General features: G+C 33.7%; 2 protein-coding genes across 2 annotated transcripts; one reads left to right on the top strand and one right to left on the bottom strand.

The window, feature by feature from the left end:
- Positions 1–27: 27 nt before the first annotated feature.
- LOC132751930 (mitochondrial dicarboxylate carrier-like) lies at positions 28–17,266 on the top strand. The gene is made up of 8 exons (XM_060742149.1): positions 28–215; positions 9,028–9,144; positions 9,553–9,713; positions 10,281–10,322; positions 11,301–11,526; positions 12,453–12,467; positions 13,001–13,057; positions 14,821–17,266. The coding sequence occupies exons 1-8, from the start codon at positions 111–113 to the stop codon at positions 14,920–14,922; spliced, it is 825 nt and encodes a 274-aa protein (XP_060598132.1). The 5' UTR covers positions 28–110; the 3' UTR covers positions 14,923–17,266.
- On the bottom strand, positions 5,326–8,595 carry LOC132751937 (homeobox-like protein HDP1). The gene is made up of 4 exons (XM_060742160.1): positions 8,579–8,595; positions 6,460–6,603; positions 5,715–5,863; positions 5,326–5,357 (listed from the first exon to the last, which is right to left on the bottom strand). The coding sequence occupies exons 1-4, from the start codon at positions 8,593–8,595 to the stop codon at positions 5,326–5,328; spliced, it is 342 nt and encodes a 113-aa protein (XP_060598143.1).
- Positions 17,267–18,066: the final 800 nt, after the last annotated feature.

Genomic DNA, 18,066 nt, shown 5'->3' with positions numbered 1-18,066 from the left:
GGATCGTCAAGCGCTTAATTCAAGATCACGTAACTCTGTCGACCTTCACCTTTTGAAAGTTTTGACCCTGTAGTATACTTCATAGTAAACAAATAAGTGAACGGGAAGAAATGACAGAAAAAGTTGATAAAACCAAGAGGATAGGAAGATGGTATTTCGGTGGTGTCGCCAGTGCCATGGCAGCTTGCTGTACCCATCCATTAGATTTGCTGAAGGTATGTCAACTACATGTGTACATGTCATGTATCATATGCACACATATATACATGTAGGCCTACTGTAGAAGTACTCAAACTTTTACATCAGTGAGAGTGTAGATGTTTCCGTCTATCCAAGAAATTAAAGAAATCTAGGGGTGAATTTCCTTTTGTCTTTGTTTTTAAGGGACCAGGCCAGGTCCTCTATCACTCACAAATTTTAGTTGTGTTTTAGGCAATGCTAGATCTAGCTACAGAGACTTCAGCTAGTACTGCTACATGTAGACCTGTTACTGCCGCACAACGTCAAAAAAATGACATATTAAGTTATGGAAGCCAGAACAAGATATTGTGGTAATATATTGTACTGTGCATCCTCTGAGAACGATTGTCACGGTTCAGAACTGTTCACTATTTAGCGGAGAAAATGTGTAAGCGGCCGGATAGCTCAGTCAGTAGAGCCGCGGTATGGTATTCCGAGGGCCCCGGGTTCGAGTCCCGGTCAGGCTGCACTTTTTTCTCACCCTGTGACATTTGGTGCCCAAGGGGGGACCGTGACTGTACATAAAGCTCAGAGTTTAATTTACATTGCTCTGCAACTCTGTGAAATTCATGGACAAATTTCAATATAGCAGGGGAGTATGTCATGGTTCAGAACTGTTCACTATTTAGGGGAGAAGATGTGTAAGCGGCTGGATAGCTCAGTCGGTAGAGCCGCGGTAAGGTATTCTGAGGGCCCCGGGTTTGAGTCCCGGTCAGGCTGCACTTTTTTCTCACCCTGTGACATTTGGTGCCCAAGGGGGGGACTGTGACTGTACATAAAGCTCAGAGTTTAATTTACATTGCTCTGCAACTCTGTGAAATTCGTGGACAAATTTCAATATAGCAGGGGAGTATGTCACGGTTCAGAACTGTTCACTATTTAGGGCGGAAGATGTGTAAGTGGCCAGATAGCTCAGTTGGTAGAGCCGCAGTACGGTATTCCGAGGGTCCCAGGTTCGAGTCCCGGTCAGGCTGCACATTTTTTTTCACCCTGTGACACGATGGTCAGTGCTGGGTTTCAAAAGAAGTGTATAATTTTTTTTATAAGACATGAATCGTCTGTACTACATAAACAATTTGATTCAACCAATGATATTCTTTGAACAAATATATTTATAGACAGTGACATATCCATCATATTTATAATAAGCACAAGCAAGAGATTTAATCATTTATGTGGTTAATGTGTAATACTAGTCAATTGTAGTTCTGGCCCCTCATCCTTGAAATTCACGCTTTCTCTCGGGTTAGGACTCAGGAGGGCAGTGGTTACAGTTCACTTGTGTTAGGACTCAGGAGGGCAGTGGTTACAGTTCACTTGTGCATATTCGATTGGCAAAAATCAAATTGATGGTTGTGGCTTGGCCAAGTGTATGTAAATGAAACTTTACACTCATTGCTTAGTACTGGTTGGTTCCAGGAATGGATTCAACAGTGTTTTACAGTTTATAAATATGCTTACCCTCATACTCTGTAAGGTCACCGTCCTCAGCTTCAGTCAGGACATCAGCAGCTGGTCCTCAGGTACAAGTTCTGTTCTCTGTTATTTTTAGCCATCCCAAGTTCTTTAAACCTTCTACCAATGCCCTATGCCTTCTCTATGACATGCACATATATAGATAGTTGAAAGTTTTGGGTTAACCTACTGTATTTGTATTATGAATTTGTCATATTTTATTGGAACTGTTCATTATTAGATTGAGGGATTGATAATTTAAAATGCTAACACTAAGCAGCAAACAATTAAACCCTGATAAGTTGATAACACAACACAAATATGATAGCTTGCCTGACCTGATCAGATTACACAAATGTGATAGCTTACCTGACCTGATCAAATTACACAAATGTGATAGCTTACCTGGCTTGATCAGTTTACACAAATGTGAAAGCTTGTCTGACCTGATCAAATTACTTAAATTCATAGCTTACCTGACCTGATCAGATTTATCATTACACAAATGTGAAAGCTTGCCTTGATCAAATCACACAAATGTGATAGCTTGCCTGACCTGATCAGATTACACAAATGTGATAGCTTACCTGACCTGATCAGATTACACAAATATGATAGATTGCCTGACCTGATCAGATTACACAAATGTGAAAGCTTGCCTGACCTGATCAAATTACACAAATGTGATAGCTTACCTGACCTGATCAGAGTACACAAATGTGAAAGCTTACCTGACCTGATCAGATTACACAAAATTAATGTGATAGCTTACCTGACCTAATCAGATTACACAAATGTGATAGCTTACCTGACCTGATCAGATTACACAAATATGATAGCTTACCTGACCTGATCAGATTACTCAAATATGATAGCTTACCTGACCTGATCAAATTACACAAATATGATAGCTTACCTGACCTGATCAGATTACACAAATATGATAGCTTACCTGACCTGATCAAATTACACAAATATGATAGCTTGCCTGCCCTGATCAGATAACCAAATGAGATAGCTTACCTGACTTGATCAGATTACACAAATGTGATAGCTTGCCTGACCTTATCAGATTACACAAATGTGTTTGTTTCCCCAACTAATGTGATAGATTGCCTGACCTGATCAGATTACACAAATGTGAAAGCTTGCCTGACCTGATCAGATAACCAAATGTGATAGCTTACCTGACTTGATCAGATTACACAAATGTGATAGCTTGCCTGACCTTATCAGATTACACAAATGTGAAAGCTTACCTGACCTGATCAGATAACCAAATGTGATAAGCTTACCTGACTTGATCAGATTACACAAATGTGATAGCTTGCCTGACCTTATCAGATTACACAAATGTGTTTGTTTCCCCAACTTATGTGATAGCTTGCCTGACCTGATCACATTACACAAATGTGATAGCTTACCTGACCTGATCAGATTACACAAATGTGAAAGCTTGCCTGACCTGATCAGATAACCAAATGTGATAGCTTACCTGACTTGATCAGATTACACAAATGTGATAGCTTGCCTGACCTTATCAGATTACACAAATTTGTTTGTTTCCCCAACTAATGTGATAGCTTGCCTGACCTGATCAGATTACACAAATGTGATAGTTTACCTGACCTGATCAGATTACACAAATGTGATAGCTTACCTGACCTGATCAGATTACTCAAATGTGATAGCTTACCTGACCTGATCAGATTACACAAATGTGATAGCTTACCTGACCTGATCAGATTACTCAAATGTGATAGCTTACCTGACCTGATCAGATTACTCAAATGTGATAGCTTACCTGACCTAATCAGATTACACAAATATGATAGCTTACCTGACCTGATCAGATTACACAATTGTGATAGCTTACCTGACCTAATCAGATCACAAAAATGTGATAGCTTACCTGACCTGATCAAATTACACAAATATGATAGCTTACCTGACCTGATCAGATTACACAAATATGATAGCTTACCTGACCTGATCAGATTACACAAATGTGATAGCTTACCTGACCTAATCAGATTACACAAATGTGATAGATTGCCTGACCTGATCAGAGTACACAAATGTGATAGCTTACCTGATCTGATTAGCTTACCTGACCTGATCAGATTACACAAATATGATAGCTTACCTGACCTGATCAGATTACACAAATGTGATAGCTTACCTGACCTGATCAGATTACACAAATGTGATAGCTTACCTGACCTAATCAGATTACACAAATATGATAGCTTACCTGACCTGATCAAATTACACAAATGTGATAGCTTACCTTACCTGATCAAATTACACAAATGTGATAGCTTACCTGACCTGATCAGATTACACAAATGTGATAGCTTACCTGACCTGATCAGATTACACAAATGTGATATCTTACCTGACCTAATCAGATTACACAAATATGATAGCTTACCTGACCTGATCAAATTACACAAATGTGATAGCTTACCTTACCTGATCAAATTACACAAATGTGATAGCTTACCTGACCTGATCAAATTACACAAATGTGATAGCTTACCTGACCTAATCAGATCACACAAATGTGATAGCTTACCTGACCTGATCAAATTACACAAATATGATAGCTTACCTGACCTGATCAGATTACACAAATATGATAGCTTACCTGACCTGATCAGATTACACAAATATGATAGCTTACCTGACCTGATCAGATTACACAAATGTGATAGCTTACCTGACCTAATCAGATTACACAAATGTGATAGATTGCCTGACCTGATCAGAGTACACAAATGTGATAGCTTACCTGATCTGATTAGCTTACCTGACCTAATCAGATTACACAAATGTGATAGCTTACCTGACCTGATCAGATTACTCAAATGTGATAGCTTACCTGACCTAATCAGATTACACAAATGTGATATCTTACCTGACCTAATCAGATTACACAAATATGATAGCTTACCTGACCTAATCAGATTACACAAATGTGATAGGTTGCCTGACCTGATCAGAGTACACAAATGTGATAGCTTACCTGACCTGATCAGATTACACAAATGTGATAGCTTACCTGACCTGATCAGATTACACAATGTGATAGCTTACCTGACCTGATCTGTTTACACAAATGTGATAGCTTACCTGACCTGATCAGATTACTCAAATGTGATAGCTTACCTGACCTGATCAGATTACTCAAATGTGATAGCTTACCTGACCTAATCAGATTACACAAATATGATAGCTTACCTGACCTGATCAGATTACACAATTGTGATAGCTTACCTGACCTAATCAGATCACAAAAATGTGATAGCTTACCTGACCTGATCAAATTACACAAATATGATAGCTTACCTGACCTGATCAGATTACACAAATATGATAGCTTACCTGACCTGATCAGATTACACAAATGTGATAGCTTACCTGACCTAATCAGATTACACAAATGTGATAGATTGCCTGACCTGATCAGAGTACACAAATGTGATAGCTTACCTGATCTGATTAGCTTACCTGACCTGATCAGATTACACAAATATGATAGCTTACCTGACCTGATCAGATTACACAAATGTGATAGCTTACCTGACCTGATCAGATTACACAAATGTGATAGCTTACCTAAGCTGATCAGATTGCACAAATGTGATAGCTTGCCTGACCTGATCAAATTACACAAATGTTATAGCTTAACTAAGCTGATCAAATTACACAAATGTGATAGATTGCCTGACCTGATTAGATTACACAAATGTGATAGATTGCCTGGCCTGATCAGATTACACAAATGTGATAGCTTACCTGACCAGATCAAATTACACGAATGTTATAGCTTACCTGACCTGATCAAATTACACAAATGTGATAGCTTACCTTACCTGATCAAATTACACAAATGTGATAGCTTACCTGACCTGATCAAATTACACAAATGTGATAGCTTACCTGACCTAATCAGATCACACACAAATGTGATAGCTTACCTGACCTGATCAAATTACACAAATATGATAGCTTACCTGACCTGATCAGATTACACAAATATGATAGCTTACCTGACCTGATCAGATTACACAAATATGATAGCTTACCTGACCTGATCAGATTACACAAATGTGATAGCTTACCTGACCTAATCAGATTACACAAATGTGATAGATTGCCTGACCTGATCAGAGTACACAAAATGTGATAGCTTACCTGATCTGATTAGCTTACCTGACCTAATCAGATTACACAAATGTGATAGCTTACCTGACCTGATCAGATTACTCAAATGTGATAGCTTACCTGACCTAATCAGATTACACAAATGTGATATCTTACCTGACCTAATCAGATTACACAAATATGATAGCTTTACCTGACCTAATCAGATTACACAAATGTGATAGGTTGCCTGACCTGATCAGAGTACACAAATGTGATAGCTTACCTGACCTGATCAGATTACACAAATGTGATAGCTTACCTGACCTGATCAGATTACACAAATGTGAAAGCTTAGCTAACTTGATCAAAAAACACAAATGTGATAGCTTACCTGACCTGATCAGATTACACAAATGTGATAGCTTACCTGACCTGATCAGATTACACAAATGTGATAGCTTGCCTGACCTGATCAAATTACACAACTATAATAGCATTCCTGACCTGATCAAATAACACAATTATAATAGCTTTCCTGACCTGATCAGATTACACAAATATAATAGCTTTCCTGACCTGATCAGATTACACAAATGTGATAGCTTAACTGACCTGATCAGATTACACAAATGTGATAGCTTGCCTGACCTGATCAGATTACACAAATGTGATAGCTTGCCTGACCTGATCAGATTACACAAATGTGATAGTTTACCTGACCTGATCAGATTACACAAATGTGATAGCTTACCTGACCTGATCAGTTTACACAAATGTTATAGCTTACCTGACCTGATCAGATAACACAAATGTGATAGCTTGTCTGACCTGATCAGATTACACAAATGTGATAGCATTCCTGACCTGATCAAATTACACAATTATAATAGCTAGCCTGACCTGATGAGATTACACAAATGTGATAGCTTACCTAAGCTGATCAGATTGCACAAATGTGATAGCTTGCCTGACCTGATCAAATTACACAAATGTTTATAGCTTGCCTAGCTTGCCTGATCAGATTACACAAATGTGATAGATTGCCTGACCTGATCAGATTACACAAATGTGATAGCTTACCTGACCTGATCAGATTACACAAATGTGATAGCTTACCTAACCTTATCAGATTACACAAATGTAATAGATTGCCAGACCTGATCAGATTTACACAAATGTGATAGCTTACCTGACCTGATCAGATTACACAAATATGATAGCTTACCTGACCTAATCAGATTACACAAATGTGATAGCTTACCTGACCTGATCAGAGTACACAAATATGATAGCTCACCTGACCTGATCAGACTACACAAAATGTGATAGCTTACCTGACCTGATCAGTTTACACAAATGTGATAGCTTACCTGACCTGATCAGATTACACAAATGTGATAGCTTACCTGACCTGATCAGAGTACACAAATATGATAGCTCACCTGACCTGATCAGACTACACAAAATGTGATAGCTTACCTGACCTGATCAGTTTACACAAATGTGATAGCTTACCTGACCTGATAAGATTACACAAATGTGATAGCTTACCTGACCTGATCAGATTACACAAATGTGATAGCTTACCTGACCTGATCAGTTTACACAAATGTGATAGCTTACCTGACCTGATAAGATTACACAAATATGATAGCTCACCTGACCTGATTAGTTTACACAAATGTGATAGCTTACCTGACCTGATCAGATTACACAAATATGATAGCTTACCTGGCTTGATCAGATTACACAAATGTGATAGCTTACCTGACCTGATCAGTTTACACAAAATGTGATAGCTTACCTGACCTTATAAGATTACACAAATATGATAGCTCACCTGACCTGATCAGACTACACAAAATGTGATAGCTTACCTGACCTGATAAGATTGTACAAATGTTATAGATTGCCTTGGTTACATTTGTCAGAGTTGAAAAATAGTTGTGAACTTTAAGTATAGAAAAGTTAATATCTGTGCAATAGTAGAATTTATCTCTATCATTTATACCATTTTCTCTTTAACAACAATTTAAGAAGGAAACATATTAATCTGGAGATTAAATGCATCCTTTTGACATTTTATAAAAGTTATTTTGCATTGTCATATTTCTATCCCATTCATTTCTACATCTAAAATTAGTTTATCATTAGAGATAGTAACCTAATTTCTGATGACATAATTTAAACCAGGTTACTCTGTAAGTTGAAGAACTGGGATATGCTAGAGATAACTGAATATATAACCTTGAGGAAAATGTTATCTTAAACTGTAAATATTGATGTTTGCAGTAAAAATTATGTAGATAAATAAAGTGTCTCTTAAACATCTTTGATCTTTGTGCCATGTCATAACAAAACCAACATAATGGGTTTGCGACCAGCATGGATCCAGACCAGCCTGCGCATCCGCGCAGTCTGATCAGGATCCATACTGTTTGCTATCAGTGTCTCTACTTGTTATAGGGTTTGTAAGCGAACAGTATGGATCCTGATCAGACTGAGCAGATGTGCAGGCTGGTCTGGATCCATGCAGGTCACAAACCCATTATGTTGGTTTTGTCATGACGCGGCTCATTTCTTTTTTTTCCCCTAAGTTTGATTGCATGTGATATACTCATCCTTAATCTTGTTAAATGTTATACATGTAAAAGGAATTGTTGAGTTTGGATATGAAGAAAATTTATAATTGGTCATCAGCTTGCCAAGAGTGTTGTCCCTTTAAAGTTACACAGTCAATGTAACCATTCTCAAGTTGTTGATTGGACAAGGATTCTCTACACTTAGTGTCACTGTGACATTGACCTTTGTCCTAATGACCTCAAAATCAATTGGGGTCATCTACTGGCAATGGTTAATGTCACTACCAATTTTCATAAAACACCTTTGCTTCTCAGTTTAGTGACTGGAAAAGGATTTTCCACAAAGTAGCAAATTTGACCTTTGACTAATGACCTCAAAATCAATAGGGGCCTTTCTACTGGCCATGCCCATCCTCCCTACAAAGTTTAATAAAGACAGCACACCTAAAATATTTAACATGTTATTGAGTAGCCTATCAATGTGGTTAATGGCTGGCCGTACTAACAATGGCCAAACCAAAGTACATGTACAACCAAAATTAACTTTAGGTTTGTAATAAAAGTTTTTTATAATCATGTACATTATGATATATACCAGGTACACATGCAGACACAGCAAGGTCAGATCAGTATATTTACGATGGCTAAAAAGTTATATGGCTCAGATGGTGTGCTAGGATTTTATAATGGTCTCTCAGCCTCAGTTATGAGACAGGTAGGCATGGCTTGATAAAAAGTTGTAACACTGTTTCTTACTGTTCTATTATTTTTTTATTGAGGATTCCCATATTGAAATATTATATTGGCTGTTAAATCACTTTAATCTATCACGGTCAATTCTCAAAATTCAAGAAACTTGACTATTGATTTTATTTTTTGATTTCATTTTAACATATTAAAACCTGATAAATAATATTGTCCTAAATGACCTTGACCATCCGGGTCAGAAAAATTGAACAAAATTTAACATAATTTTCTTTTTTTTTTACTCTTCCGGACTTTGTTTTTACATATTGAAATATGACCTTGCTTCATAAATGAACTTGACCTTTAAGGTCAAATTTGAATGTTTAAGAAATTTGATTTAAATTATCTCCATGTATGTAATAGAACACTATTTCAGTTAACTTATTCGATGACAAGATTTGCCGTGTATGATATTGGTCGTAAAGCTCTCACTAAAGATGGCAGAAACATGCCGTTTTACGAGAAAGTGTTGTTAGCAGGAACTGCCGGTGCCATGGGGGGATTTGTAGGTACCCCACCAGATATGGTCAATGTTAGGTATGTTTTATATTTACAATCTTCACCTGACTATCAAGACCTTCCTGATTACAGATGGTTTTAATTTATGTATTTAACCCTTACCTTGCTGGTGGCTTCAGGTTCTACAATTGTGACCAGTGCAGACCAAGATCAGCCGGCACATTCATGCTGTCTACACTGTTCACTGTTTGCTCATTACATATTTTGAGCTTTCCTTAAAGATAATGAATTGTACTATTAAAATCCATAATTATGCTTATTGAAATCCTCCTATAAATCTTTGAGACATTTATCACTAATCACGAGAAGGGTGTCCATAGCCGAGTGGTTAAGGTCATTGACTTCAAACCAATTGCCTATCACGGCTATAGGTGCCAGGGTCTTCAGATTTTTTCCATTTAGAAAAAGCTATCAACTCTAGGAAATGTGGGGGTTTTCTAATCGGGTGCTTTTGCCCTGAAAAAAATTTCAAGGGGCATTCAGGTTTTTCCCCCCAAAGTAAATAAAAACTTTGCTTTTGTGTTAAATAAACCCCAAACCCAAAAAAAACAAAAACAAAAAACAAAAACGGAGTATATTTTGTAGGATGCAGAATGATGTAAAGCTGCCACCAGAGCAACGAAGAAAGTAAGTTTATGTTTGTGTCAGCAGTTTTGATATTTAAGCTAAGAAATTTCATGATAACATGTGTTGTCTGTTGTGTAAGTATCTGAGAATACAATATGTGCTGAATGATGAACGTTAGATTTAGTGTACAGTCATAATTGCTCAATTGGCATATCTTCTTTACCCTACGACATTGTCTCACAGAAGTGCTACGAATACACTGAAAAATACACTGTATCACTATAAAAATAAGTTTGTTAAACTTTGTTTTAATTGATTGTTATGTAGGGTTTTAAACCATACTTAGTTATAATGTAGTAAAATATAGAATTGATATTGTTGGGAAATACTAAACCAATTGAAAGAATTTATTTGTGATTCTCAATATTGTTGATAATGACATAGCTGATGGTTCAGTTCAAGTTGCATGCCTCTGAACCCAGCAATTCTTGGTTTATTCTCTACTAGGATCATGAAAATACTTGCACACATGGCACCGGTACTTGTCAGTCCAGAATGTGAACTTTCAAATGGTTAATACAACTTGTAAAGTTTTGACATGAAAAAGTAAGAAGAGAAAAAGGTTGTTATCATATAAAAGTACCTGAAAAATGTACTGCAATGTATGCATATGTTTATTACCCATGCCATTTTTGTGACTGTAAAAATGGTATTGCATGGCCGTGCATATATTTTGATGTAAAGTCATTTGCGTTATAAAAACGTAGTGTTATGAAACACAACATGTAAGCATTACACTTTAGGCACGTCAACAAAAAAGATTTGTTTGCACTTTAAACAGTCTTCATTTTGGGTATGTGATAAATAGAATATTATTTTTGGGTAAGTTCATTACTAAATTTATCAGACTCGTTGAATAAAATAATATTTTACTCGCCAGAGACTCGTATAATATAATTTTATTCAACTTGTTCAATAAATTCAGTATTGAACTAACACTCATTCAATATCCTCTATTTCTTGTTGTTGTTATTTCAGTTACAAGCATGCTGTAGATGGATTGTATAGAGTATTTAAGGAAGAAGGTCCAGTGAAAATGTTTAACGGGGCTACGATGGCCACTAGTCGTGCTGTTCTTGTTACTGTTGGACAGATTGCTTTCTATGACCAGATAAAAGGAACGTTACTGGGAACTTCATTCTTTAAAAAAGACAACGAAATTTTACATTTTACCTCAAGTTTCTGTGCTGTGAGTCTTATGTTATTTTTTGGGGATTTACCACCCTAAATTTTAAATTCTTTCAAATTTTGAAAAAACCATAAACAAATTTTAAATTTTCAATACAGATAAAAAAGTAATTTTTTTTAAAATTCCTTTTAAAATTAAGAAATTTTTTTTAAAAAAAAAAAATTTTAAATTATGGGTGTCAAGGGAAAAAGTAAACCTTTTAAAAAACCGTAAAATTTTTTTTAATCGTTTCCAATTTTTAAAAAAACTTTTTTTTCCAACTTAAAATTTGTTTCCAAAAAGATTTTTTAAAACTTTTTACTAAAATAATTCAAACTTGAAAGGGGCTTTTTTGTTCGTATATTCATAAAAACAAAAAAATACATTTTAGTACAACTTAAATCAAACATTAATACCTTTTGTAAATGGTTTTTAAAAACAAATTTAATTTTTAACCCCTTGCAATAAACCTTTTTAAACTTAAGAATTTTTTAAGGTTTTTTTTAAAAAAACCCTACCCCGTTAAAAAAAAATGAAACCCCCAATAATTTTTAAAATAAAATTTGAAATGTTTTTTTTAAAAATTATTCAAAATTAAGAAAAATTTAATATTGTTTTAAATTTAAAAGACAAACTGCAAGTTTATTTTTGGTCTTAGTCAAATTTATGTTTTTTTACCCCAATTTGTTAATATATCTTAAGAAATCTCAAACTTTTAGAATTTTTGGGGGAAATTTAAAATATTCATGAAGAATATAATGGCACAAAGTGTTGGACTTGGGTCCAGGTAAAAAAAATTTGTAAAATAGCAGAATATGGGGAATTATCTTAGAAATCCAAACTTTAAAATTAAATGTTTTCAATTTAATTGCATTTAAAACTATAATTAAAGTTATATGTTAAGGGTGGTAAAAAAGTATTTACAAAATGCCACTTGTTAAGAAGACCCATGAATGCCCCAGCCTGGTAAATATAAGGTAAGTTATCATGAGAATTATGTAATTTTAATAGAGCTCCACTTAGGTCCAATAGCCTGAAAACATAAATTATTTAATTCTTACATAGAACTTGTGTATTTAAAATGAACAAAGATGATAAAGAAAAATTCTCAGATTCAAGAAGAAAAAGCTACCTTACACAAGATATTCCAGTTTTTTAAACAGGTAAATGATGAAATCACCAGTCATTTTTTTTTAAGATACAAGTCAAAACATTACTAAGTACATAATTATGTATAATCGGAGTATATGTATTTAAGCATCAATACCAGAAGTGAATCTTGGTTTGCATTCTTATAACCATATTCTGTTATTACTAATTCTGTAGGAAAATTTTAGGATAAAACTTTGGATTCTCATATTTGTAACAGTGTGACTTTTTGACCTTGTGAAAGCTGGATAAGAGTTGATACAATATGAAAAGTCTTAGATAGTTAATTATTTAAAAGGTTATCTTCTGCTCCCTGATTTTGTGTACACTTTTATTTACAAAATATTAATATATATTACAGAATATTCTAGCATGTGCTGTAGATATAGGGAAAAATGGACCTCTAGGATTTTTCAAGGTATGTAGATGGATATATTTATATATATATTTTAAACTACTTGCTCTGCATGAGTTTTGCTTATGCTTTAGTTTTCTTTGTAATTAATATATAGCATATTAAATTTAGCTTACTTGTTTTTTTTCTCTGTTTAAATAAAATATTATTTGGTATTGACTGCACTGTTTTCTATGATTAACATACCACATACATTTGAGTCTATGCTTAGTATTTCACTGAACTGAATGTTTAACTTTCTCTTTTATTTCTTAATGTTGTTGCAATTGATTTTGTACCCTTCCTTAACTTGGGTTGGACCTCATTTATTTTGTTTGTTTGCAGGGTTTCATGCCAGCATTTATTAGGCTTGGGCCTCATACCATTCTCATATTCATGTTCTTAGAACAGATCAGATTTCATTTTGGTGATGACCCCAAACCTTGAATGTGGTTTCACCTCTTAAATCACTATGAAGAATGTGTGTTATATATGGCATAAAGTGATTATTCTTATTATCTCCCCTTTTTTGTACTGCTCCACAAATTGGTCACATAATATCACTATCCATCCCTTCTCTTCACAATATACTCTTTCCCCTGTACCCCCCCCCCACTTTCTTTTCTTACTCATGAGTTACTTATTCCCTTATAGACTTGTTTCATACACACAACTCCTTTTAGTGTAAAATAGTTAAAACTTCATGACCTTATAATCTATTATAGCTATATACCATTATATCACTATTGGTTGTGTGATTAACTTTGTATCACCTATCCCTTACTCCTTAATCATACTGGCAACATTTAGTTTAGAATGATTTTTCTAAATGAAATTTAAAAAAAAGAAGCTTAGAATCAGCCCATTTAAAATCTGTGATGGAATTTATTATAGATTATGAAAAAAAACGCTATCACACTCTTTAAGTTAAATGCACTTTAATACAATGACAGCTTTGAGACCATTTTCGTTAAATAAGTATATGCATTAGGAGCACAATGGGCATGGCATGCTAGTGTTCAGGTTATACATAGGCTACAAAAAAATAAACATTTAAACAAAGTAACTGCTTAAAATAATTAAACCAATTAATCATATTATTATAGTTATATTATAGTGTATTTGTTAAAGTTGACTGATATGATGTTTATTCAGACCTATTAAAGTGAAATCATTTAACCTTAAAGCTTTCTTCACACTTAAGTTTAAATAAATGATGTTAAACTAAATACTTCTGTTACTAATAATGAAAATATTACAGCCTCTGATTTTATTTATTTTTAAAAAAAAAAACAACAACAACAAAAAACAAAAAACTTTTGAAATACATGTATTGTCCAATGTTTCAGCTTGATATTTTGTACCTAAGGTATTTTTCAGTTGTATTTTTACACACTTTCATTCTCTTTTAAAAGTTGAATTAATAAATTTCAATTTCACAGTTTGTAGTTATTTGTTGTTCAGCAAATGTTACAGTGTATTTCCTCGTTGATTTTGCTTTTATGCATTTTATTAAGAGAAATGAGCTTCTAAAACTTAAATAGAAATTATTTAATATTATAAAAAGTAAATTGTTGAATAACAAGGAATAATTAGTCTTTTAAATATCTGTGAACAGGGTCTTTCAAATTTGAAAGACCCTGGAGTGAATGAGTTAAATTTTGATATTTTGATAAGTATTTTTTTATGAAAAATGAAAAATAAATTTCCTAAATTTCTGAAAAACTTGATTTTCAATGATGTTGCTATGGAAACATTTTGATAACAGTTTATTTGTATTATTTCAGGGATTCTTGCCAGCTTTTGTTCGACTTGGACCGCATACAATATTGACATTCATGTTCCTGGAGCAGATTAGAATGAACTTTGGTGATGACCCAAAACAATAATTAGACAGTGTTACCATAGCAACACGATTTTCTTAGCAACAGAATTTAGAATTTTGTAACTTAGCCCATCTCTATTTGAATTCTGTAATGTTTTAGGATATAGGCACATAATGGAAATAAGTTATTTTTGCAGTTAAAGATAGTGTAATTTTCTACTTCATTTCGAAACAGTTAAGGCCCCTTTCTATTAAGTCATTTTGTAGTGCAATAATTTAAAAAATCTTGCATCAACTTTCGGCAATATGCCAGAAATGAAACGGAGAGGGGTCTATATTCTCTTTATATACAATTGTAGAAATTTTATTGTTATAATATAAAAGGGTAATTGTTAGAATTTTAGATAATGTAAATTATGTTCAAAAGATATGTTTTTTGTTCAGGACTGATAATGTTGTCAATTTATAGTACAGGTTTTGGACGTTTTATTTGTATGGTGTTGCTGTAAGAAATTTGTTGTGTGAAAATCAACAGTTATGATCACCTTTGTTTTAAGTTTTGAACATTTCAAACTGCCGTTTAAAAATTTATTGTATTGTAGGATAGGTTACCTATATGTTCTTTTTCTAGTTATCTGTGTAAGAGCGTCTTGGTTTTGTTAAAACTGAAAGTTTTGTAAGGTACATATACCATTAGAATATTGGGCTTTGTAAACTCAGGGACTGAAAAACTAGTTTGCAAGAGAAAATTCAAAATCATTATCATTACATTGTGCTACATTAATAGATAACTGTTTTGTGCTGTACCAAATACAATCTTTTGATAGGCAGGTGTATTGCATAAACTGTTAATAGGAGAAGAAAATGTTAAAATAAGAAGAAAGACGTATTTTAAAGTGTTTCATGTAGTCAGTGGACTGATGGGAATTTCATGAAAATTGATGATAAGGAACATAGTAGAAATTTTTGATAGTTACAGCGAAAAACCTACACATCTAAAATTTCAATAAAAAGGTTTGTTCTTTTAGATTTTAAGTTTCAAAAAAGTCGGTTCTATTTCAAATTATTAAAGTTTTAATGAAAAGGGCTGTTATTGTCAATAAAAAAGCCATTTATTTTGAATATACAAAATGTATACAGTTTAATGAAAAGGTGTTTATTTTGAAGATTTTAAGTTTCAATAAAAAGCATGTTTTATTTTTTTAATATTTCAATCTTCAGTAAAAAAATGTGTTTTTTTTTATGTTATTGTTATATATCAGAATATCAGTCCTGTATTTTGATTGAAATATTTTAAGATTGTATTTGATCAGTTATTGATGTGTATAGGGTATTTATATATACATTGTTGCTTCTTTAACAACATTCCTTGTCACGGAAATTTGGTGCAGAAAAGATGTTTTGCTTTATGGCTTATAACCGTTCATGTAAAATTTTTGTAAAAAAAAATAAAAAAGTGTTTTATGTTTAACATGTAATGCAGTTGTTTATCTGATTTGTACATTAGTTTTGAAAATGTTTTATCAAAGTAAGCAGAGCTTTCAAAGTTTGAATTTCTAATTAATGACTTTATTGTCTGTTTGAAACAAAGAAATATATTCAAACTTTAAAACATATTTCAGTTTTCTCATGTTTTTGTTTTTAAATTTTGAATTTTGTCAGAAATTTTACAGCGCTTTTTTTTAGGATTTTTTAATGAATTCATTTGTGTGATTTGCAAGTTTGTTATAAACACATTTTATATGTGGCATTGATTTTATGTTAACATATTATATAACACATCATTTACACACCATTTTACATGTTTTTCTTACACAATGTTATAGCATATAAATCTGTTATCATTTGTCTAATATTGTAGTGGTAAGATGAGCCGCGTCACGACAAAACCAACATAGTGCGTTTGCGACCAGCATGGATCCAGACCAGTCTGCGCATCCACGCAGTCTGATCAGGATCCATGCTGTTCGCTTACCAACCCTATTACAAGTAGAGAATCTGATAGCGGACAGCATGGATCCTGATCAGACTGCGCGGATGCGCAGGCTGGTCTGGATCCATGCTGGTCGCAAACACACTATGTTGGTTTTGTCATGACACGGCTCATATATTTTTGTCTTGTTGCAAGTTACAAAGTGGTAGTTTTATATAAGTATAGCACTGTTGTTTTAATTTGAATTTTAACATTACATTATGTTTTATACAGAAACAGGCTCATGTCAGCATGAAGGTTTGAAAAAGAGACTTAGATATTTAAATGCTTAATAATTTGTTTGCCCTTTTAAATCAATTACTTACAGATTGTAATGAAACTTGGTAAAAATAATCACTACACAGAAGGTTTCTAAGGTACTCTGCAGAATTTAATGAAGAACATTAACATACTTGGTGTCTGTCACATCAGATTTCTTTATTTATAGTATTCATAATTTGAGGGTTTAGAGCATAACTAGTCCATTTTTATATAGAAATAGAAGCAGATAGATCAGTTTCGCTCTAAACCCTCGAAAATTTATTTATGTACACAGCTGTAACAAATATTATGAAATAATTTTAGTTTTGAATAATGGAGGCATGGGTGCAGTTAAACGAATTTGTTCTAAAAGTATTATGTTATATGGCTTAAAATGACTGTAGCTACTTAGCTGCTTATACTGAACCATATAACTTTTCACACACACAATTGTAACTACACAACAAAACAAGGCAAGAAAATAAGATCATATTTAAAAACTTAATTTTTTTTTTTTAGACATTTTAAATGCTGATGAACATGTGCCATGTTTATTGTATTTTATTGCTCAGCTGGACTGTTTTAAAGTTGTTGTTAGTGTTTTAGATAATAGTTTGAATGATGTGAGGAAAACATGGAGAGTGTGAGGAGTGTCTGGAATCATGACAGGATGTTACATGAGTGTCAGTGTTGTCTATTTTTATGATGATGATGATGAAAGTGTCATATTGATCTCAGTACTCTAGCCAGCCCAAAGTATATCAATTAATTATAAGCCAAAGTCTCTACAAAATGAGTAACCAGAGCTTTTCTGACTGAAGTTAATTTTCTCCTTAGATTATTTGGACTTGACCTTTCACAATAATTTAGTCATTGTAATATGGCTCAATCAACCTGATTTTATTGTCTCAAAAATATATGGTTTGCTGATTTTCATCACTTATATCTCACCACACCCCTGCGGGTTTGAGTCCT

This window comes from Ruditapes philippinarum, unplaced genomic scaffold, assembly GCF_026571515.1.
Source record: "Ruditapes philippinarum isolate M1 unplaced genomic scaffold, ASM2657151v2 ctg533_1_1_1_1, whole genome shotgun sequence".
Lineage (NCBI taxonomy): Eukaryota > Metazoa > Mollusca > Bivalvia > Venerida > Veneridae > Ruditapes > Ruditapes philippinarum.
The sequence above is the reverse complement of the archived record's forward strand: the minus strand, read 5'-3'. Positions and strand labels throughout refer to the sequence as shown.